This window comes from Palaemon carinicauda, chromosome 2 (genome assembly GCF_036898095.1).
Source record: "Palaemon carinicauda isolate YSFRI2023 chromosome 2, ASM3689809v2, whole genome shotgun sequence".
Lineage (NCBI taxonomy): Eukaryota > Metazoa > Arthropoda > Malacostraca > Decapoda > Palaemonidae > Palaemon > Palaemon carinicauda.
The window spans coordinates 117,811,730-117,836,863 of NC_090726.1; the positions used below are offsets into that span (position 1 = coordinate 117,811,730).

General features: G+C 36.8%; 1 protein-coding gene across 1 annotated transcript in view; it reads right to left on the reverse strand.

Annotated features, from left to right (window-relative positions):
* LOC137626624 (valine--tRNA ligase-like) overlaps positions 1-25,134 on the reverse strand; it is a 334,847-nt gene that overhangs the window by 13,108 nt on the left and 296,605 nt on the right. Inside the window, 2 exon segments of the mRNA XM_068357644.1 lie at positions 2,297-2,407; positions 2,579-2,745. Of these exon segments, the coding sequence (XP_068213745.1) occupies positions 2,297-2,407; positions 2,579-2,745 (278 nt within the window).

The following is a 25,134-nucleotide window of genomic DNA, read 5'->3' on the forward strand; positions in this document are numbered from 1 at the left end:
TTTCACATGGAAGTTTTTCACATTTTCAAAAAGTGAATGTGCACATTGTAGGCTATAAAAATTCTCCATATCTTCATGTTAGAATGAAAAAAAAAAAACAATCAATATTAAAAATAGTAGCAGCAACTTTTCTCAAAACTTTCATATTTTGAGAAATCGTGCTTCAAAATTTGTTTGTAGAGAATATACTTTAGTATGCCTATGTATGGGCTTATAGTAGTAATTCCCCACAATAATGGGGATGTTAAGGACACAATCATCATATTTCAGGGTTAATTTATTAAGAAGTGGTGAACCCCTTCCCTCAAATCCAAATGCCCACACATGAGTAAGACAGTGCTAGCATAATATATTTTTGTTTGCATATTTTCTCTGCAAATTTTATGCTTTAGGCATATTCAGTTATCGTCTCTGGTACTCTTTGCATTTTTCAGCAAACCATAACATACGAATTGTAAATATATAAGTAAACAGACAAAGAAATATGATGAATGTAACCTAACAGAAACTTTCAGAAAATGTTTATTTACGATATCAGAGAGAAAAGAAGAAAATTACATTTGTTTCCTGGAGGGATCAAGAGAGAATAGTGTTGTTGTAGTCTATGGGATACTGACATAAATATCTTTCCTTCAAATTCTTAAAGAAAAATAAATAAATAGGTACCCTGGTGAGATGGGACCTGATGAGTTTGCATATATATAAAAATGGACATTTTAACCATGAAACAAATTGTATCCATTAAAAAAAAACAATTTGAAATATGAAATATAGACCTTCTCCTAGCAAAAAACTCAATAATCCAAATTTTCCAAATTCCAAGCGTATATAGTGATCCGCAACCCTAACTTGAACGCTGAGGTAGAATTCTTGAAAGACTTCAACAATGCAGAAGCTTCGTAATCTGAGCTAGTTAACCGATGATGGTGACCAGAAACTATGGCATTTTTATAATATAATTTGTTATTTATATACTTGCCTATTGTTCATATTCCTTTTTACCTTAACCCAAATTATTAGCAATGTTAAGGGGACTGTTTGCTATGTCCTCCATTTTTTTTTTAGTTATTCAAAATACACCATTTCTATATATGTATTAAGACATATACTTTCATCATATAAAAATTTCAAGTAATTTGATCAAAAACTTTTTGATTTATTAGCAAAAATCATGATTTTGAAAACATTTTTAGGTACATTTTTCTCCAATGATATGACACCAATTGTGTTAAAAATCATACCAGCAAAACTTCTTTATAAATCGAATAATTGTGTGAGACATTTTTTATTTTCCTTTTTCTTTTTCTTAATGATTATTTTCTTAATTTTCTTTGTCTAGACTTAAAATAATCATGCAATAAAAAAGAGAGAAAGGAAAATGAAAATTCTGATACACAAAATTGTGGGATTCTTATTCCTCTTTTCAATGATATCTTTCTCTCTAAAATCAAACGACAAATAAGTGAGAAAAATGTACCTAAGTGTGAATAAGTACTGTATGTTTTTGAGTTATGAGCTCCCAAAGATTTGCTATAAATTTTCACTTTTTTTCTTAAAAAATTAAGACATTATTATGATAACCTTACTTTTTACTTTTATTGTTTATTCCTATACGAAGGCTCCCTAACGAGGTATTCAAACCCTAAGTTTACTAATACACTTGGTGTGAGGGTGTCATGAGTTGCCAAAGTCCTCTCATTGTTGCCTGAGTTTTAGGTAGAATGTTCCAGATTTGTACTCTTTTTCATGTTTCTCTCTCATTTTGGTTCCTTTTTGTTGGTCTCTGCTTACTTTTTGTTCTTTTTTTGAGCTAAGGTAACACTAGGCTTGCTATAAAGTTCACGAGGACGTTGTGAAAACACAATGTACATACGAACTGCAAGTAAACAAACACACATGCAACGTAACCTCTATACGTCTTTGGAACTCTGGCAGTTCTTCTCGTAGATCGTAGTTTGTGTTTGCCTAACCTCTACCAATACCTTACATCTCTGCCAGACGTACAAAATTTCGAAATATAAGTGAAAAAATTGCTATATAAATGCAAAAATAAACAAGCAAAGACAATTCTGTTAAACTTAGTCATGCAGACGACGCAGTAAAGATGACATCATTTAAAGGTCACTTTATCTTTATTATTTGTAAAAATATTTGGCTGAAATTTCTGCAGAGCATGTACGATATGTTTCTGCATACATAGAAAAAATAAAATTATTTTCGATTTCCTAAAGTTGTTATGCCAAACACAATAGCGAACGGTCCCCTTAACCAAAATACAGTACAGAAAACTAATTACCTTATCATAATCTGCCTTTCCCATCTCTGCCATCAGAGTTTTTAGTTTTTCCTCTGCATTATCTATCTTTTTTTGGATCTTTTCTTGACAGTTGCTCAAATTAACCAAACCCTGTGAAAAAGTTAACAAGAATAATATAAACCAGAATAATTTTTGGAACCACAATTCAAGACAAATATATTGTAATTTCAATTCATAACACAGATCAAATAGGTCTTGAGTTAAGAACAATACAGTATATTAAATTCTCATAAATTCATTGAATAATGGAATGAGTCCTACCTGAAGTTTCATCCATGCAACGGTGTCAGCATTAACAGGAGTAGGAACTGAACCTTTTGGTTTTTCAGTTGAAACAGAAATGTTAGATGCAACAGACAGGGTAGCAATCTCTTCTATCAATGATTCCAAAGTATCTCTATACTCTGCATTGCTAGACTGAAGAGTTACTAAAATAAAGGAAATATAATTCTTAGTCATTCACCATCCTACAAGTTTTTATATCATTAAAAGGGTTAGGGTAAAGACAAAAAAAGTAATAATTTGCAACAATTGTTTATAGACCCAAGCAAAATTCATGCAATATTTTCCTTTGACATGTTAATCTAGAAAAAGATGTAAAAATAAACTGCAGTAACTCCACCTAAAAGTAATTCTGCTTACAACATTAAAAGTCATATTAGCATTTAAGTACTATTTCTTTCCACATATGCATGTGCAGTAAAATCTTTTCATTATTGGAGCATATGAAGTGCCATTGTTTCACACCTGTAATTGTTTTGAAAGTTTCATCTAATTTCACTTAAATACTTAGTTAAAAGCCTATCTAAAACCCTTTTTCATTTATCACTTTTACAGCAATTGCAAATTAGAAGAGGATTTTTATAATAAAATTAATTCTATACTCACCTTTAAATCATAACCTTTTAATTCAGAATTGCAAGCTTCACACCCTTAGAATAAATAAAATAATAAACATATATCACTTCACATTATCCTTCCACTCATAGACATGATGGGAGTAACTTACCAAATCCCCTGTAAGTAACATAGTGAGCTGGACCGATCAACTGACAATAAGAATTGTATCAGCTCAAGTTGTGACAATTTTGAAAATAACGCCACCACTTGAGGGATTTTAAGGCAAGTAAAATAGTAGATTTTCCCATAAAAATTATGTATAAGCTGAATCACACATTTCCAAGGAAGTAGAAGTACGGGGATAATAATGAACAGGCTACAACTAATCCAACAAAATGAACAAAATTTAGTAATAAAGTTGGCCCTCCTTGTCTGGAGGTATTATGCTCTGAACTCCATAAATAAACAATGAAGGCTATATGTACAGTATTTATCTTAAACAACACACTATTGTCAATAATGTTTTAACATCCCACTGTCTCTCTACCTAAAATTCTATCCTAAACTGAACAATCAGCATATGAACTGTACAGGTACAAAATGCATATACTGTAGTACTGTACTGTACATTGCAGTATACAGTACACATAGTAAGTACTTTACATGTTACAGTAAAGTTACTCTATTTTCTTATAAAATCTACGGTACACAAGTGCTGACAGACTCAGACTCCTGTATTCTTTTTGATGCCAACAATTAAGTACTGTAAATGACATTCTCCGGATGCCTACACAGATACAATGATTGATGACATTGCAAGTCTTAGAATATTTTAATCACTTGATAAACGGATCATCTGGATCCACGTCAGTTGCTATAAGCGAAGACCAGGATGGCATTGGATGAAGGATGCCATGTGGAGCAAACAACATAGAGGAATTCTTGTCGGCATGAGAGCAGATGAAGCAGAGAAATATGGTCAGAAAAAGAAGCCGTTGATGTTAATGAATTGAGTTCTGTTCTTCCATTAGTAATAAATCTTTTTTTATTTCTTAATTTCTTATAAGAATACTATGATAGGCAACAGTTGTCTCCCCTTTTTGTGTCATCATATGCCTGTTTCAGAGGTAACCTAGCTTTCATAACACCTCAAGTCACTTTAATGCAGTGCAGCAAGTAGGAATCATAGTTTTTTTTTCTTCTTTCTTTTCAAATCCCTACACATACACTTTATTCAATTCTTCAAAAGTACCACTCTTAGGTTCTGATTTTTCAATGTTCTTCCTCCTCTTTTGCTTTTGACTACACCTAAATAAGTTCTACTAGCTCTGAATTCTTCAACTCTTCATGAGGCTCCTCTTTACGTTTAACATCTTCACCCAATATATCCCCTATTTCATTACCACAGAATAATATTGCAGACGTCTGTAGTATCTGCCTTATATTGCGTTCTATTGTAAGGAAACCTATGAGGTCTTTGACAGCTAAGGACCACAAAATTCTTTCCGCACGGGGGTGTAACTTGTCCATCACTCCTTTAAGGGGGCCGTCCGCCATGGGGTTTTGACATAACTTTCAGAAATCAAAAATCGTTTTATTGCTTCTATGTATGCACAAACATATCGTACATGCTCCTCAGAAGTTTCAGCCAATTATTTTTACAAATAACGAAGATATAGCGGTCTTTAAATGGTGACGTCATCCTTACTGTATCGTCTGCATGACTGAGTTTGGCAAAATCGTCTTTGTGTGTTATTTTTGCATATCTATAGCGATTTTTCTCCTGTTTCGATCTATCGTACGTCTGGCAGAAATGGGAGGCATTGGTAGAGCGTAGTTGAACAAAATCTACTCCTAAGAGAACAGAAGCTAAAGTTTCCAAACACTTACAGAAGTTATAATGCATGCATTTGTTTACTTGAAGTTCGTATGTAGATTGTTTTTACAACGTCCTCGGGAACTTTATAGCAAGGCCAATATTACCTAAGGTCATAAAAAGAACAAATAGTCTATCATTTTTCCAAACAATGAAGATATAGCGGTCTTTAAATGATGACATCATCCTTACTGCGTGGTCTACCTGACTGACTTTGACAGAATCGTAGTTCTCTCTCTCTCTCTCTCTCTCTCTCTCTCTCTCTCTCTCTCTCTCTCTCTCTCTCTCTCTCTCTCTCGAATTATCTAAAACTGCCATTTATACAAATACTATAATTCTCTCTCTCTCTCTCTTGAAGTTCGTATGTAGATGGTGCTTTCATAACATCCTCGGGAACTTTATAGCAATGCCTAAGGTCATAAAAAGAACAAATAGTCTATCATTTTTCCAAACAATGATGATATAGCAGTCTTTAAATTATGACGTCATCCTTACTGTCGTCTGCATGACTGAGTTTGACAGAATCGTAGTTATGTTTATTTTTGCATCTCTCTCTCTCTCTCTCTCTCTTATGTTTGGATATATCGTACTTCTGGCAGAAATGAAAGGCATTGTAGAGGGCAGGTAAATGAAAACTACCAGCTACCATAACATCAGCAAAGTTTCCAAAGACATATAGAAATTATAATGCATGTGTTTATTTACTTGAAGTTCGTATGCAGATTGTGCTTTCACAACGTCCTCTGGAACTTTCTAGCAATGTCAATGTTACATAAGGTGATAGAAAGAACAAAAAGTAAGTGGAGAACAAGAAAAAAGAACCAAGAAAGAGGGAAACATGAATAAGAGTACAGAGCTGAAACCTGCTAACTAAAGCACTGGCAACAAGGAGAGATCGCTGGCAACTCTAACATTGGAATAGTAAACTGAGGGTTCAAATACCTCGTTTAGGGTGCATTTATGTAAGAATAAACAATAAAAATTATCCTAATAATATTATTTTGATTTCCTTAAGAAAAGAAGCGAAAATGTGTTGCAAATCTTTGGGAGGTCATAACTCAAAAACATACTTATTCACACTTAGGTACATTTTTCTCACTTATTTCTTGTTTGATATGAGAGGGGAAGATATCATTGAAAAGAAGAATAAAAATCCCACAATTCTGTCAGACAAAATTTTGATTTTCTTTCTATATTTTTTTCACGATTATTTTCCGTCTACACGAGGAAAAAAAAATAAAAATTCATTAAAAAAAAAAACAGAAAGGAAAATCAAAATTCTGTCTGACAGAATTGTTCGGTTGATAGAGTAGTTTTTATGGTATAAGTTTCAATACAATTGGTATTATAGTATCGGGGAAAAATGTACCTAAATTTTTTTTTTTAAATAATGATTTTTGCTAATAAATCCAAATGTTTTGGATCAAATGACTTGAAATTTTTATATGATGAAGGTATTATATATGTCTAAAACATATATAGAAATGGTGTGATTTGGATCATTAGAAAAAAAAATGGCGGACATGGCGGACGGTCCCCTTAATGAATGTAACAGCATTAATGGAAGTGGAGACATTCCATCAGTACATTGCGTTTATATTGGGGTCTGCATCTATACACATCTTTATCACCTCAAAAAGACCTTTTTAGTGTACAATAGATTAAATTACACTAACTAAACTTTATGTAAATGGAGCAAATATGAAAGGCAGAGAGTTTCTTTGGACAGAAAATGGTTTTCAATATAATGGTATTAGTTTCAGTTGCTCTGCAGGCTCTACACATTACATTTGCTAAATAAATACAGCACTTCAGGAAAAATCTTTGCATAAGGTTATGTACATAATTATTATCATTTATCGAGTTTGATATGTTCTTACCCGTTGAGTGTAAGAGGTTTTTATGGTGTTATTGATGACTTGATCAAGAGGTTGAAAGATTGAGGTTGTTCTGGGTGGCATATATTCAACACGCATATTTTCATTCTCCATCATGATATCTTGAGGATATCTAGGAGCATTGTCGATCACAAGCAGTGCCTTCATTGGCAAACCTTACTTTTCCAGTCCCTGTACATGTTTTCTTTAGAAGCAAAGCATTCCCCAAACTACACTGTTTGAACAGTATAGCAGTGACCCAGGATTAGATTTATGGATTTGAGCTATAGTACAGTGACACAGGTATTGGGATTTGTTGTTATTATTATTACTATTACTATAATTATTATTATTATTATTATTATTATTACTATTATTATTATAATTACTGTTATTATTATTACTATTATTATTATTATTACGAGCTAAACTACACCCCTAGTTGAAAAAGTAGGATGTTATAAGCCCAAGGGCTCCAACAAGGAAAAATAGCCCAGTGTGGGAAGGAAATAAATAAACTATATGAAAAGTAATGAACAATTAAAAAGAAATATTTACAAAACTGTAACATTAAAACAAATCTTTCATATAAAAACTATAAAAAGAGTCATGTCAGCCTGTTCAACATAAAAATATTTGCTGCAAGTTTGAACTTTTCAAGTTTTATTGATTCAACTAACCAATTGATCGATTGATTTAAGGTTTTCAGGCATCCTGACATCTAAGGTCATTGACGCCGATATCGTTTAGTTTATATATACAAAAAAATTAAAGATTATTCAATTAAAACCGTAAAAGTTGGATGTCATTATAAATGTTAGATAGTTTTCAGAAGACCTGCTTCTGAAATAAATCTAAAAATGCCACTTGCATAGTATTGACACATCATGTCCAAGAATCTTGGCAAGGATGAACCTGCCACCCTCACCTCGACCCTCAAAAAAATATCTATTCCTTAAGTTATTATAATTGGGGCATTCGGTCAACAAATGCCTCACTGTTAGAGGTACTAAACAGTCTTCACAATAGGGTTGGTGTTGGCCTTTCAGCAGAAACTCGTGTGTCAACCGAGTGTGACCAATACGGAGACGACAAAGAGAAGTCTCCCATTTTCAGGGCATCCTGTTATACCTCCAAGAAGATATGGCATTTGTTACTTCTCTCATTTTATTCCCATCTAGAGTATCCCAGTGCTTTTGCCATTTATTACAAAGCAATTTCTTGATGTTAGGAAATTGTTACACAGAATGGGATATCTTCTTGGCACCAACTCGAATGCAGCATTCTTTGCCAGTGAATCTGCCTTCTCATTCCCAGACACACCTACGTGTGCTGGAACCCAACAAAATCTCACTGTTATACCTCTCCGTCCAATAATAAAAAGCAATTCTAAAATCTTTAAAACTAGAGGGTTGCTAGAATTAAAAACTTCTAAAGCTTGAAGGACACTCCTTGCATCACTAAAAATTGTAAAATTACCCTCCTTCTCCAACGCTATTTTCTCAATAGCGGTTAGTATGCCATACAGTTCGGCAGTAAACATGGAAGCTGTTAGAGGAAGTGCACCTCTACAATTAAAACCATTACTATGTACTCCAAATCCAACGCCAGCATCATATTTTGGAGCCATCAGTACATATAAAAGTCGATCCTCTATGTTCTTCAACATGTTCCATAAAAAGAGACCTGGCTTCTAGATCGGTCATATTCTTCTTAACTCCAATAGAAGCATTTACAAAAAGATATCTCTGGTAATTTCCATGGAGGCATTGATGATACCTTGAATGGAAGTACCTTACTTCTAATTATATCCAGACTGTTTAATAATCGTTTCACCCGAAAGCCATAAGGTTGAGGAGATTTTGGGTGCAACTCAAAGTATGATGCGTGCCTTACAAGGCTTGCAGTCTGAAAGGCTAAAGAGTTAGGGAGTCTTTGCAATCTAAACCAATACCGAATAATGGAAGACATTCGGTAAAGGTCTAGAGGTAACTCCAGCATCAACAAGGAGACTTGGGATAGGTGAGGTTTTAAATGCTCCTGTAGACAATCTAATACCTGCATGATGTATCGAGTTTAATATTTTTAACCGGCTTGGGGTGGCTGAAGAGTATATTTCACATCCATAACTAATTTTGGAAAAAATCAAGGCCTTGTATAATTTTAAAATAGTATTGCGGTCTGACCCCATGATGTATGGGACAATACTTTTAAGATATTCAGAGCCTCGAGACATTTAGCTTTTAACGCTTTTAAGTGAGAAACCCATGTAAGCCTACAATCAAATATCAAACCTAAAAATTTAGCTTCACTTGCACATGGTATCCGTTGACCTTTAATGTATATATCAGGGTCTGGATGTACTCCCCGGATACGACAAAAATGGACAATGTTAGTTTTACTTGTTGAGAACTTAAATCCATTCATATTGGCCCACTGGATAAGTTTGTCAATAGAGAGTTGTATTTTTCTCTCAACAATTGCCATTCTAGTGCCAGCAAATGATATTGAGAGATCATCCACAAATAATGTTAAGAGAACATCTTGGGGAACTCCTTCTTCCTGACACTTAATTTCTGATAGAGTTTCCCCCACTCTCACTTGAAAAACTCTATGCAAAAGAAATGACTGAATAAATAGTGGTAGTTCTCCTTTTAATCCTAGTTCATGAATTGTTTGAAGTATACCATATCTCTATGTGGTATCATATGCGTTTTCAAGGTAAAAAAAAAAAATGTCACATGGTGCTGTTTGGAAGCAAAGGCTTCACAAATAGAGGACTCATGTCTTATTAACACATCAGTTGTTGAGTGCATTTTTCTGAATCCACATTGAATCAGTGATAAAATACCCATCTTTTCGAGGTACCACATCAACCTTGTATTGACCATATTCTCCATGATTTTACATAAACACGAAGTCAATGCAATAGGTCGATAGCTTGCTGCTAAAAACTTGTCCTTAACGGGTTTTAAAAAGGCTAAAATAATGGCTAGTTCCCAAACACTTGGGTAACTATGATCATGCCATATTCTATTAATAATAATTAAAATAAATAACTTTGTATTAAAATGTACATGTTTAACCATTGCATATGGTTCAGGAGCTGTATCGTTGCAAGTAGCGAGTGCGGAATGAAGTTCTCTTTCAGTAAAAGGAGAATTATACGATTCTTCCCTTCCCGTTGCAAAATTCAAAATTTTCTTTTCTTCAATGCTCCTGTACTGGTGACCAGGAGCTGCTACACTCTTGCATGATACATTAAAAAATGGTCAGCCAGGGCAATGCTAACTTCATTTCCTTCAGTCACAAACTGACCATTCACTTTCAACACTGGTGGTGGGTTTGGGGTAAATTTGCCTGCAATCTTTTTTATTTTCCTCCATACAAAAGATGGTGGTGTTCTACTTTTAATGGAGGAAACAAAAGCCACCCAAGATTGGCGCCTAGCTTCTTAGATGGCACGACGGAACTGTGCTCTACACTTTTTGTATGATATCAAATTTTCTTCCGTACGGCGTCTACGCAATCTAGTCAGGGATTTTCTGGTGGCTATGTGCAAGGCTGTTAATTCTGAGGACCACCACAGGACTGGTCGTCTTTTGAATAGTCCTGTGGTTTTGGGAATCGAATTGATTCCTGCTGTATGGAGAGTTCCATTCAGTAGGTCTATGGCATCATCAATATTTTCAAACTGTTCTGCATTCCCTTCAATTTCGCTTAGCTCACGAAATGTATCCCAGTCTGCCTTGTTAAGATTCCATCATGGCGATCTCTGTAAAGGTGGACCATTATTGGTGTTTATAATGATTGGTGCATGATCAATAGTATGCTAATCATCTAATGTCCTCCAATCCAAGTTGAAAAGGCAATTAGAGCTTGCGATTGATAGGTCAATACATAACAACGTACCTGTCTGGATATGAAAGTGTGTGGGCTCTCCTGTATTAAGGAGCCCGACATCCTCATTTTCCACAATTGATGATATAATATTGCCCCTTGTGTTTACTAAAACATCACCCCATAAAGGATGTCTCCCATTCATATCTCCCAGTAAGAGAAAGGTAAGTAGAGAGAGGACATTATATATTTTCTCCCTATGTCAATTTGTACAACCAAATGTATGGATAGACAAAGGTATTAGGGGAACATCTCGCTGAACGTACATGAGACTTCCTCCATGGCTCCCTGCTTGTTGATTATATGGTGCTCTATACTGTAGCTAACATACTCTCAGGGACAAGGAGTGTTAACATCAAGCTTACTTTCCTGTAGACATACAATTATGGGTGAATATTCATGAATTAGCAGCTTAACTTCTTCCTATTTGGCCCTTAAACCCTACCAATTCTATTGCCAAATGGAGGAGAAAACTATGGATTATTTCTGGAAGACATTTGGATGTGTTCTTCCCATCAGCAGTTTTTAATCTAACATTAATCAATACCTGTAGGTTTCTTTAGAAATGGTCTTGATATGTTGGGTTTTACATTTGTTTTTCATTGTTTCCTTTTGATCTATTTGTTGAGGCGAATGGTGGACCTCAACTTGAATTTCTGATTTATTCAATTTATCTTCTGGTTCATTAGAAACATCAAATTTATTTCATGTCAAAACTTTGTTTCTAAAGAAGGGGGGGGGGGTGAGAGATATGGAGGTCTCTCTCTTTTATGATTAATAGATGGTGAGATTCTAGGTTTTTGGACCTTTCCCACTACAGGTGCATCAGGTAAGTTGGTTTTAAGTGGAACCTCCATTAAATCAGGCAAGGACATGGCCAGAGAGAGGTTTGTAATAGTTTTTGTAATGGGGGACAAAGGCTGTACAGAGATGGGCAATGCCCTACCTCAGGAGGTAAAATGCTTACATTGTATTTCAGCATTTTATCAGATGGTATATTTATTTTTCTAGAGCTATTGGCAGTACTAGGTGGGTTTGATTTTAATGCCTTAGCATAGGTATTTGATTTATTTAATAGTCTTTTGGCATGTCCCACACTTATATGTTCTAAATTAGATTTGTTGAGGGCAGTTTCTTCCATCTCATACAGCTCGCAGCTCTTGTCTGTGAATTTATGATTTGAGTTACAATTTAAACACCTGGCTTCAAGTGCACATCCTCCACGGTAAGATTTGGAGCAAATACCACACATTTTCCCATTTTTGCATACTGTAGACAGGTGTCCAAATTCAAAACAATTAAAGCATTGCAGTGGCTTCTGCTTGAATGGTCATACTTTAATCATTTCGTTTTCAATAATAATATGGAAAGGTACATTAGCATCTGGGAACGTAAGGATAATCATTGACGTATCTGGGACTTTGTGAACTTTTCATACATTTAGTGGACACATGGCCAGTATCTGCTCCTCTGTAAATTCATACAGATCTCTGTTAACCTGTTAAGCGTCCCCCCTAGACCAGGTTGCCGCTAACGTACCGTCACGCTTTTTTTGCCCTGAGCGGTCATTTCACTAATGATAATTTTCAAAGTTAATAACATTTTTTTATGCTTATAATTCATATTTATAGTTAAAAGTAGAGATATTAATTAAATGGTGGAATAAAAAAAACAATTAATACTACTATTATTTCATTTCAAAAGGCTACGTAATACTGAATATTCTAATGGGTTCTTTTTATCTTCAATCGTAAATCTTACACCAAGATCAGCAATAAAAGCAAAGGGACAAGTCTCCCTCCAGTCTCTCTCTCTCTCTCTCTTCTCCATATCGTTTCCTGTATAGTTTTCATATATGTTCGTCATACATTTGTACATTATTTATCCACTTTATTCTCTCTCTCTCTCTCTCTCTCTCTCTCTCTCTCTCTCTCTCTCTCTCTCTCTCTCTCTCTCTCTCTCTCTCTCTCGGCATTTCCTTTCCTATATAGTTTTGTGAAATCTCGTTGTCCAGTCATTCGGCAATGAGAAGTCATTTTCGCTCTCGGCATCGAAAGAAAACTTTGTTTCTTCGATATCCTCATCATTGGAGGATTCAGAACTAGTGCTCTCATTATCAAACAGGTTATCATTATCAAATTCCTCAACAAGAATATCATTTATTTCATCTAAATAAATAACCTTCACCTTTAGACCGCTCATTGTAAAAGGAACAACAAAAAACCTTATCCGCATAAACGCCCGAAGCGCACTGAAAGGAAACCAGTTTTCTAACATCAAGCTACCTTCAGAAAAATAGTTGCCAGACATCATATAAGTTTCTATTTATAGCCCCCATATGCTGGGAGCTGGGAGTGTTGCCAAGTGGTGATCCTATACTTACTATACGAGTAAACGTATTATCACGAGACTGACGACTTGATAAAGGCAGTTAAAGTCATGAACGGAATATGCAGTTGAAGGCGGTACCGAGTAGATCGTGGTGAACGGGTTATCACGTGGGTGACGCTTAACAGGTTAAAAACTACTCACCTTCTGTAGCTAAAATTTAAGTGAGGTTTGACATTTAACTTCATATCATCATTATTTTTTTCTAGGTTGGACAGCCAAGGGCATTTGGAAGGGTCAACTGCCTGTCATCTGGAGGTCCAACAAGAAAGCCTGGGTGACACTCCACGTCTTTGAAGAATGGTTTCCCAGTTTTTAATACCAGAAATGGAGCAGTACTGACTTGACTCTGAATCACTTTGGATTTAAAAGTCCTTCAACATCCTTTCAGCTGTAAAGATCATCACTGAAGAGAAGCAAACAAGCTTAAATGGTGTGTGGAAAAAACTGTAACCCTAATTTGTGATTTCCATGGCTTTAAGGAGACAATAGACTTGATTTGGAGGTGGATGCTGATGATGTTACAGAGCAATTGGCTTATCATGGAGAAAAGTCAACAGCTGAGGACCTCATTCTGATTGAGAAGCAGATAATTGAGGAAGAAGGCATACCAACCCCAGAGCCCAAGAAATTTACTAGCAAGAACATGTCAGATGGTTTTGTACTAATACAGCAAGGATTGGTGAAGTTTGATGCTATGGACCCCAACACTAGGAGGTACACTTAGATACAACTAGATCTACGTAGGGTTTGTGGATTTACCCATGTGTTACAATAAGATCTACGAGAAGAGAAGTGTAAATTTCCATACTAGACTGGGAAGCTTCAAGAAGAGAGAGAGTGTCTTGCAATAGATCCTGTACCTTCTACCACTTCAGGTGCCCTATTATCTCCATCACCATTTACAGTCTCCAGACTAGCTTGCCCGCCTCAGTATTTTACAGGCATTACCGACTCACCTGCCTCATTATCTCCAGTACCTTCTGCAGGTTTTCCTGGCTCTTCAGTTTCCACCTCCCATTAAGCATCACTCTCAATACCTAGCAATGTTCCTTCCAGTGAGCTCACCAACCACAGGAGAACCTACTGTAACACCATCAATTGGTCTAACGCATATTGATGAATATAAACTTGGTGGCAAGGTGGCCAAGGAAGGTAGACTATTTGAAATTCTGTCAACAGTACTTACAACCTTGACTAAATATTCAGGAACATTACAGAAAGAAAACAAGTAAGGAGTAAATTTGTAGGCCAAATCAATTGAAAAGTATATGGAATAGTCTTTTTGTCTCTTACAAGAGGATAGGTCCTAAACATGTTATAAAAGTTAGTATATGAAATTACTTCAACAATACATAAAATATTAACTTGATATTCAAGAACATTGTCTTACTAAAGTTCAAAATCTAACCCTTTACAACTACTTTAACAAACCAAATTATGGAAAGTTTTATACTTACATAATTTCAACGAGTATTATTATTATTATTATTATTATTATTATTATTACTATCCAAGCTACAACCCTAGTTGGAAAAGCAAGATGCTATAAGCCCAGGGGCTCCAACAGGGAAAAATAGCCCAGTGAGGAAAGGAAATAAGGAAATAAATAAATGAAGAGAACAAATTAACAATAAATCATTCTAAAAAAAGTAACAACGTCAAAACAGACATGTCATATATAAACTATTAACATCATCAAAGACAAATATGTCATAAATAAACTATAAAAAGACTCATGTCCGCCTGGTCAACAAAAATGCATTTGCTCCAACTTTGAACTTTAGAAGTTCTACTGATTCAACTACCCGATTAGGAAGATCATTCCACAACTTGGTAACAGCTGGAATAAAACTTCTAGAGTACTGCGTAGTATTGAGCCTCATGATGGAGAAGGCCTGGCTAATAGAATTAACTGCCTGCCTAGTATTACGAACAGGATAGAATTGTCCAAGGAGATCTGAATATAAAGGATGGTCAGAGTTATGAAAAATCTTATGCAACATGCATAATGAACTAATTAACGACGGTGCCAGAGATTAATATCTAGATCAGGAATAAGAAATTTAATAGACCGTAAGTTTCTGTCCAACAAATTAAGATGAGAATTAGCAGCTGAACACCAGACAGGAGAACAATACTCAAAACAAGGTAGAATGAAAGAATTAAAACACTTCTTCAGAATAGATTGATCACCAAAAATCTTGAAAGACTTTCTCAATAAGCCTATTTTTTGTGCAATTGAAGAAGACACAGACCTTATATGTTTCTCAAAAGTAAATTTGCTGTCGAGAATCACACCTAAAATTTTGAGAGTCATACAAATTTAAAGAAACATTATCAATACTGAGATCCGGATGTTGAGGAGCCACCGTCCTTGACCTACTTACAATCATACTTTGAGTTTTGTTAGGATTCAACTTCATACCCCATAATTTGCACCATGCACTAATTCTAGCTAAATCTCTATTAAGGGATGCCCTAGTTGATGAGCTAACCCTTTTAAAACTACAGAATCTACAGTTTAAACCCCCTATATTCATGCAATCTGATGCAAAATGATTAACCAAACCAGATGATTACGACAAGTGATCTGCTGACTCAACGTTATTTAAGAATAAAGTATTACAAAATTACTGGAATATTCTTATAAAATGTGGTAATTAAAATTCCTGTAACACATGAGCTCAGAACCTCGAAAGGGAAGAGATGAATCTTTTAACCTATGAAGAACTTGAACAATAAAGATCATTTATAAAAAATATGATAATCTATGACTTACAAATATCAAGGAATCTGGTTCCCATAACAAATTGGCAAGTGAAACCCAACTGGAGCATTCTTATTAAAGCAACACTTATTGTGGCAACATAATATGAAGACCCTATCATTTGCATGCTTAAGAAAAAATATCTTCATCATGAGATTTATCAAAGTAATTATAGTTATCTTGGCAATTATAAAAATAGCCAGAGGGAAAATCACCTGAGAAATTCATGCTAACTACCATACTTTTAAAGTATTTGCATCAATATTCACATTGGGCTTCTTGCAATTCAAATGCAAAGAAACAAGGTGCCTGAACTAGCACTTTGAGTGGAATTTCTAACTTTCACTTTACCAAAACTTCCCAAAATGTGAGAATTGCATGGTGCCTACACATCTAGTGACTTTGAATATTCAAGTTAAATTTAATCTCTATCATGATTAAAAAAAAAATCAGCAAGTAAACTTTCATTTCACAAAGCGGTGAATTATTCAGAACAGAGTTAAATTGTTCATTTTGGAGGAGAGGGTATTAAGATAATCTACACAATTAATTATGACGTATAAAGGTTGACTGTAAACTCTTGGTTCAGAGACAGAAGTTAAAGGACTGGGTAAGGCATCTGCAATCCTGACCCATTCTTCTATTATGGATTCTGATTGTGTGTGCCATGAATTGGAAGTCAAGTAGCCAAACCTAGTGATATTGAATATTTTGTAACCACACAACCAATCCCTTTGCTCATAGATAAACAGAAGGAAACAAAAGGATACAAGTCTTTTGTGTTTAGATTAAGCAACAAAAGGATCAACCATGGCTAGGATTTAACATAAATTAACCTGGGCTAGTTGGCACTCACATAGTCAGTATGGGAAAAGAAAGAGATGCAGTATTGGGTAACAAGACATTATTAGCGGATTCAGGAACAGTATGTTGCATAAAACTTCCACAAGTTGCAAATTGGGATTAAAGCCCATCAATTTATGACTGATTTCTACCTTCTCTCTTGGTGCTTGAACACTAAACGCTACCACTCTACACTAGACAATGGGATAGAATTCTTATCTGAATTTTCCCGTCCTACAATAACATTTCCTCTTATGCTTAATATACCTTCATGAGTTCTTATAGCTCACGTAATAACTATCTTAAGCTGTTTTAGTCACTAACTTGACATACTATGCATTATGTTTCTTAGGATAATCAGAATATAACTAACACTGATGGTTGGTATCAAAGTTGACCCATATTGATAACTGCTGTACAAAGGGAATGCGGGTTTTCATCTTCTAACAAAAGCCTTTTAGCTTAGCATTTGGTACATAAATGTATTATAAATTTATGATTAACATACTGCACCTTCTTATTTTTATTCTAAATGCTATCAACAAAACCTGTAATATGAAAAAGCCAAAACAAGATGGAGTGTTTCATGCATAAATAATATGATGCATTGAAATTCCTTTCTCCTAAGGGCTGAAAGGCACAGGATCGCCTTCCCCCTAGTAACTGGAGATGAGGTGCCAGTAAACAGCCGGAAGGGGTGCATTATGGGGGAGGAAAAACCTTTTGTTTTTGTCTTTTAAGGCCGAGAACCTTACACTTTGAGAATATTAGCAATGTTGTCCAGGTATGAAGCATTAAAATAATTCACTAATACAAATATATCCATCTCAACCTATTCTCCCCTCTTATGTAACTGAATATTATGAACTGTATTTGGTCGCATATAATTCAATGTTTTTTTGTCTTTTCATTCATGCACCATGTTATATAAGTGTGAAATACATAGAAGCACTGAGCTATAGAAGAATGAATACAGCACAGGATACTCAGTTATATATCAAAGGAGAGTAAGTTGAATCTGATACTGTTTCATAATATAATTCTTAAGCCCCTGTGTAATAATACTGTAATAGATTTTTGTCTTTTCTATCATGGCCTGTTATGTATTTGGTTGTTTATAATTGAGAAAATGCACCTTTAAATTTTGCTTTATGGAATACCAGGCTTTTCCTGTCAATAGCAAACATAAAAAAGGTAAGGTCTAAGTGTAAATGTAAGAGAGTGCATTTGGGATTAAAACATAAATGACACTGTTGTCACGTACGTTGATTCATAACTACATCTACGAGACAAACTACAGAAACTGAGGTTGAAGCTTTGTGCAAGCTGTATCAAATATGTACTTATAAATAGAGAATTCAGAGGAACTCAAACTTGTTCAACATCTCCAGGTACTTCCATGAAATTTGCTTCAATAAAAAACCAAAGACCTGATTTTAAAAAACCTTCATCCTGTGATCCTAACAACGACTAATCAGGTAAAGTTAGAAAATCATCATGTGGTTTAATTTAGGTAACTAAGGTATATTTGGATCATCTATATCATCTTTAAGTGAATCTTAAACTTATTATGAGATAGAAGATGACCCATAGAAGAAAATATTTTGTGTATGATTTTGTTCTGAACAGCCAAAACTTGAGCTCCATCAAAATTAGCAAAAGATGTACTGTATCTGACTTAACTGAGAAGGTACAAGCAACCATATTTACCCCTTTAGATATGTTTCTAGACTCAGAACTAATGGTAATAAGTATCTAAATATAAAGAAATTACAAATTTTAGAATTTGTATTTTACCAAACTACAGTACAGTACACAATAAACGGATTTTGAGCGAAGCGAAAAATCTATTCTTGGGTGAGATGGCCATGTCGTCCTGATGGAAGTTCCTTAAGGTAGCTTCCTAAGGGATATACTGTATGTACTACAGTGATATTCCCAGAGAATTTTACCTTTAGGTATCCAGAATTCTAACTCCTGGTGCGAATATCCTTAAATTTTCTCTCAAGGATATCGTATAATATCAGAGGACGTATTCTTGACACGCCACATATTAATCTGCACCCCTAATAGCGTTTACGCTTCGAGGAGGTGTGGCAGAATAGAAGGGGAGCCGTATCAAGGTTACCCCCGTTCTCGTACTACTATTGAGCATGACAACAGCGCCATTTCCACGATGGCAGACATTCCTTGTAGCATTGAGCATGGTGCTAAAGATACAGTACAACGGGAGGGATACTGTGAAGATCTTTTCTTTTTTAGAAGAGATGGGTGGGTCCATCAGGACGACATGGCTATCTCACCCAAAAATAGATTTTTCGCTTCGCTCAAAATCCGTTTTTTGGGCTCAAGCCATGTCGTCCTGATGGAAGCATACCAGAGCATTAGTGTATCTGTGGATTTTCATCAGTGCCTTAACCTCGGAACAACATTTTCTATGGTCATGGGGACCAATTGAGACAAGTGAGGTCACCGTTATCCGTCATCATCACTAATCATAAACAATGTTAGTGCTTTCTGCCTCCTACAGGGAAGAGTCATTCTAGACAGTAGAAAAAGGGGTATCAAGGTTAACATATATTGTATGAACAAACATAAATATACACTGAATATACAGACAGTCTCATTGGTGTATATATTGCTGAATCAATATCAGTGTCTCTTATATCTATTATTTGTGAGCATACAATTATATGAGGAATACTTACTTTGGTAAGTCAAAGAACTATGGCATTTATACATGCAATTGTCAGGCGAATGCGGACGCACTACATTCTAATAAGAGATTTATTCCTAATAAATGATAAATGACTAAAAGAGATGGCTAGTAAAACGAATGTAGTACGACAATGGGATTATACCTGTAACGAGTACAGAGACTATATTTCTTTCCTGAAAGGAAAGAAATGATGAGTGCCACTCTCAGATTGAAGAAAATTTATAAAATTTCTCTTCATAATTCCTGTACTGGTTACTTCTATTTGCACTGTGTACTACATACACCGGCACTAGTGCTATCTGTACAATTCCACACCTGGGATTTTGAACAGAGCTAGTGTCACCATGGTAACACTTAATCAAATGAGGTCGCGCCCTAAGAGGGATGACCCATTCTCCCTTTAATTGACAGTCCCAGTCAATTAGCTGTTCATCGTAGAATTAGACGGCAGGTTAAATACTCTACCCGATGTCATCACATACTGCTTCAGATCATGGACTTGCTTAGCATAGTGTTTGAGAACACTCTGGATGATTCTCACTCAGTATATATGTGCGAGGACATTTGAAGTCCCAAACCATTGACTGTTTACAACAGTAATTAGGGGGCAGGTTTTAATACACTACCTGCCGCCACTACATAGTGTTTCAGTTCATGCACCTGCTTTGCATAGTGTTTGTAAAACACTCTGGATGATTTCCATCCAGTGTATGAACGAAGACGCTCAAAGTCCATATACTGAAAGAAGTTCAGTGATGAAGCAATCTTTCTCGGATCATGACCTGCGGGAGTACTGTCAGGATCCGCTCTACGAATGAAGTAGGTGAGCTTCGCCCTTTGTTGTTTCAGGGATAAATTTGATCCAGAAGTTTCTCCTTTAAAGAGCTGTCCTCCCCTGAAGTCTGAAGTTCTACGAAGATAGACCTTTAGACACTCTACAGGACATAGACATCTTCCTTCAGAGGGCAGATTCTCCAGGGACCCCACCTTTTAGTGGGTAGCTCGTTTTTAGCGAGAAAGGATGGATCAGGAAAGAGATTCAGTTCTCCTACTTCTGTGAACTGAATGTGGCCCTCATCTCTGGATAGGGCCACTATTTCACTAACCCTAGCCCCAGAGGCTATAGCGAATAGAAAAATAACCTTTTGGGTTAGATCCTTAAGAGAACAATCTTCATTGTTCACAAATGAGGCATAATGTAGGACCTTGTCCAAAGACCAAGAGATGGGCTTTGGTGGTACTGCGGGCCTAAGCCTTGCACATGCCTTCGGAATCTTATTAAAGATTTCATTTGCCAGATCTACTTGAAAGGTATATAGAAGAGGTCTAGTCAAGGCTGACTTGCACGTATTTATCGTATTGGTCGCCAGACCTTGATTATGAAGGTGGTAAAAAAGGACAGACAGAAGTTCTATTGAAATTTCTTCCGGTCCTTTTGCTTTCACAAACGCAACCCACTTTTTCCAGGAAGACTCATATTGTCTTCTAGTTGACTTAGCCTTGTATTCTTCTAAGAATTCTATATTGCCTTCTGAGATCCCAAATCTTTTTCTAACCGCTAGGGTAAGAAAATCATGAAATGAAGGGTTTGGGTTCTCTGTGATAACACGAAGGCAGTTAACTTCTGAACCTTCTGAAATATACCTAGGATCAGAACTAGGACCAGCCTCATCTTTAGTTTCTTCATTAGGGAGGACAGATTGCTCTTGGGCTATCTGGGAGCCAAAAGAGCTACTCCCCCTTAGAAGTATCTGAGCCTGTTGAGGACCTTTAGTGGGTGATTGGATGGGATGAACAGGTATACCCGAGTCTATCCCTTTCATTCAAGACACATGTCGTCTATCAGTCCCAATAGAGGATCCTCGTATGGGGCTACATATCGAGGTAGTTTCTTGAAGACGCTCGTGATGAAGAGGTCGATCTGCAGTTCCGGGACTTCTTCCCATCTGGGAGGGAATAGGTCTGCGTCCATGGACCATTCCGACTCTATCGGCTTGAATTGAAATAGAGCATCAACTGTCACATTGTGGATCAATTGTATATTAACTGCTGACAGGTGCCATCCCTTTAAGAAAGGGATGGTTAACTTCACCTAGACTGTATGAGACGTTCTTTAGCATTATCGATTGTGACGTCTTATAATCGCTTCGGTGTCCCGGATCAGTCGTAAGAAGTCTGATCTGTGTGGAGGGAGCTTCCCCACTCATGATAGGACCAGCAGAGTCTTGGGACTTTCGTGCTTTAATTTTTGTTAGAGAAGCGATTAAGGAGGGACCAATATCGATCTTTTTTTATCTCTTCAACCGTTTGATGCATATTTTCTCCAGACTCTTAACGCATCTTTCCGCAGTGCTCTTAGCACTAGGTCTGTCACTATTGCGAACTGGGGAGAGTTTAGCACTTCTCCCTGTTAGCATCTTGGAAATCTGACTGATTACCTGAGTCTCTTGACAGACCTCGCGACCTCCTTTTATATTCCCAAGGGAAAGGAGAGTTGATGTGACTGCGGGCTTCAATGGTTTTCCAGCCATTGAAACCCTTGAGCTGGAGAGAGTCGAGACTTCTAGAAGCTTATCTTGCATCCGTGATGTCCCGGGAACCGGGTCATTTCTTTGGATGCACATTGATCAGCCACTTCGGGTGCTGCCCACCCCAGCCTCTCACCCAGGTATATTAATGCCTGAACCATTTCTAGGCTTGGTTTTAACGTGACTAAGTCTGCCAATCCTATGAAGATATTTAGGACTGTGTCCAGTCCAACACGTGTCTTTCCTAGGATGAATGTTACTATCTGTAACTTGAATTCTAGATAGGAGGGAAGGGGGTGATTGACTGGAACTTGCCACAGGACACCTTTCAGGTCTGACAAGACTACAAACACCCCTATTTGGAACAAGGTCCAAATGTTCAGAAGGATTAACATTCTGAACTTGCTGTTTTCTATGAACTTGTTGAGTGGCGACAAGTTCAAAATGACTCAAGAGATTTCTTGAGTCCTTCTTGTGAACACAAAACAGCCTTCCCTGGAACTCGATGGACTATAGTTTTTCTTACCACCTGTATGCTCTAGAGCTCTCAGGTACACTCCTCCAGGAGGGTTTTGGATTGTAGGAGAAGGTAAGGAAATGATGGTGGATACATTTCTGTTTCCCATCAAGGTCCCATCTTGAATAGGCTTTGGACCCAAGGACCGAAGGTCCGACGATCCTGAAGGAACGTTCCTCCTAGCAGAAGCGTCTTCATGCTTCGAATAGTCAGTAGGCTTAAAACTTTTGACCACCTGCCTGTGGCACCGTGGTCACTGGAATAGTGGGATGTTGTTGAGCAGCCCGGATATTTCCAGCATTTCCCATCTTCTTTTTAGTTTGGGGACCCACAACCATGGAAGATTTTCTCTTTGAAAGGATGCCCCACTTTTGGAGAAGACTTATGTTCTCCATGGTGGCGTTCTTAATCACTTTCCTAATTATCTCGTGTGGGAAGAGGTCTTTACCCCAGATGTTGGAAGATATTAGCTTCCTTGTTTCGTGTTTCACTGTTGCAGCAGCGAACACAAACTCTCTACATGCTCTCCTAGCCTTCATAAAGGCGTAAAGGTCCTTCACTAATTATTATTATTATTATTACTATCCAAGCTACAACCCTAGTTGGAAAAGCAAGATGCTATAAGCCCAGGGGCTCCAACAGGGAAAAATAGCCCAGTGAGGAAAGGAAATAAGGAAATAAATAAATGAAGAGAACAAATTAACAATAAATCATTCTAAAATAGGAAACAACGTCAAAACAGACATTTCATATAATAAACTATCAACAACATCAAAAACAAATATGTCATAAATAAACTATAAAAAGACTATGTCCGCCTGGTCAACAAAAAAGCATTTGCTCCAACTTTGAACTTTTGAAGTTCTACTGATTCAACCACCCGATTAGGAAGATCATTCCACAACTTGGTCACAGCTGGAATAAAACTTCTAGAGTACTGCGTAGTATTGAGCCTCGTGATGGAGAAGGCCTGGCTATTAGAATTAACTGCCTGCCTAGTATTACGAACAGGATAGAATTGTAGCCATATGCATTTTGGCTATGACCATGAGCATGTCTGGGGTATTTTGGTAGGTTGAACACAACTCTATGTAGTTTTGTAGAGAAAGGGAGGCTGCAAGTCTCCCCTTTGTCTCTTGTTCATTATACAAGAGCAACTCGGATAATTTAGGGAGACATTCATTAAATTGTCGACTTGCGACATCCGCGTCTAATTTTCCTACTGAAAAGGTTAAATGGACTTCCTTCCAGTCCTTTTCCTGGCTGGGAAAAGCTGGTGACAGAGGCTTGCACTCCTCGAGTGTGGGACATGGCATACCCGCCTCCACCGCTTTGGCAACAGATGTAAATGCCTTCCCCATAAAGGGGAATGAGAATGAAGCAGGAGCAAGAAAGGAAGGGTATCCGTTATTCAGTGAGAATACCTTCGACTCTGAATAACCCGCCTTTTTCAGACTAGACTCTGAATAACCCGCCTTTTTCAGACTACCTGAGAGGATAGCCTGTGCCTTATCATGGTCGAGAATCATGACCTCTTTTGATTCCGTTCCTTTTCTTGACTTTGGTTCGTACCTCAGTCTAACCAAACAATTAGGGAAAGCATCAAAGCTTGGCCAAAATTGAATTTTGTCCAAAGGAACAGCACCCATCTTCTCTGAGATATAGAGTTTGCCATTAAAAATTGGCATCAGCTCCGCAAACCTCCAGGGATTGGTTTTGGAGCATGTTGGTAGGTCTTGATCCATGGGTCGTTTGAGTGACCCTTGGGAAGCGACAAGAGAAGCTTTGCGAGGCTCTATCTTGTGTTTTACTTCCTGCTTTTCGTTTTGTTTACGAAAGCTCTCTATTTGATTATTCAGTTGGATACATAATTGTACCATTCTATCTAATAGAGGGGTAGAAGACAAAGATGTCGACATCGATAGCTCTAGAGCCAGCATAGGCGGAGGAAATTCCGACACGACATTTTCCTCTTCTACCCTGGGGCACTTCTTGCCCTCATTCCCAAAGGTTATCTGGCCATCAGGGGATGTAGTTGGTGCCTGAGGCACTACTATTTCCTTACTTGCTTTCGGAAATAGTAGTTTACGCATCCTATCATTAGGTAGGAGAGGTCCTGGAGAGATTTTCTGGAAGCCTCTCACCCAGTTGCGTGATTTGTATTGAGCTGTATCCCTAGTCTCCATAGACTTGGGATTCTCGAAACCTTCAGACATTAATGTCCAACATATATTGCAAACCTGCGGGTTCCAATAATGTAGGGATCCGGAAATAATATTGCAGGGGGCATGAAACCTGCAAGTATTATGACCGTAAAAATACTTACTCTTGGCCTTGCAGAAGACTGCAGCACAAGGTATCAGGTGTTCCTCCTGTAAAGAAAGGAAAACCAAATGAGTATACAAAGGATTATCTCCCTGATAATCAACATGCAAAGGTCATCTATAACTTAGGATAGTAAGCTATAAAGGGATAGTAGGAGATACATACATGAGTACCCCCGTGAGCAAATGCTGTTACCTCCCCTCGGTATTAACTATATGGAGATTCCTCTATCAA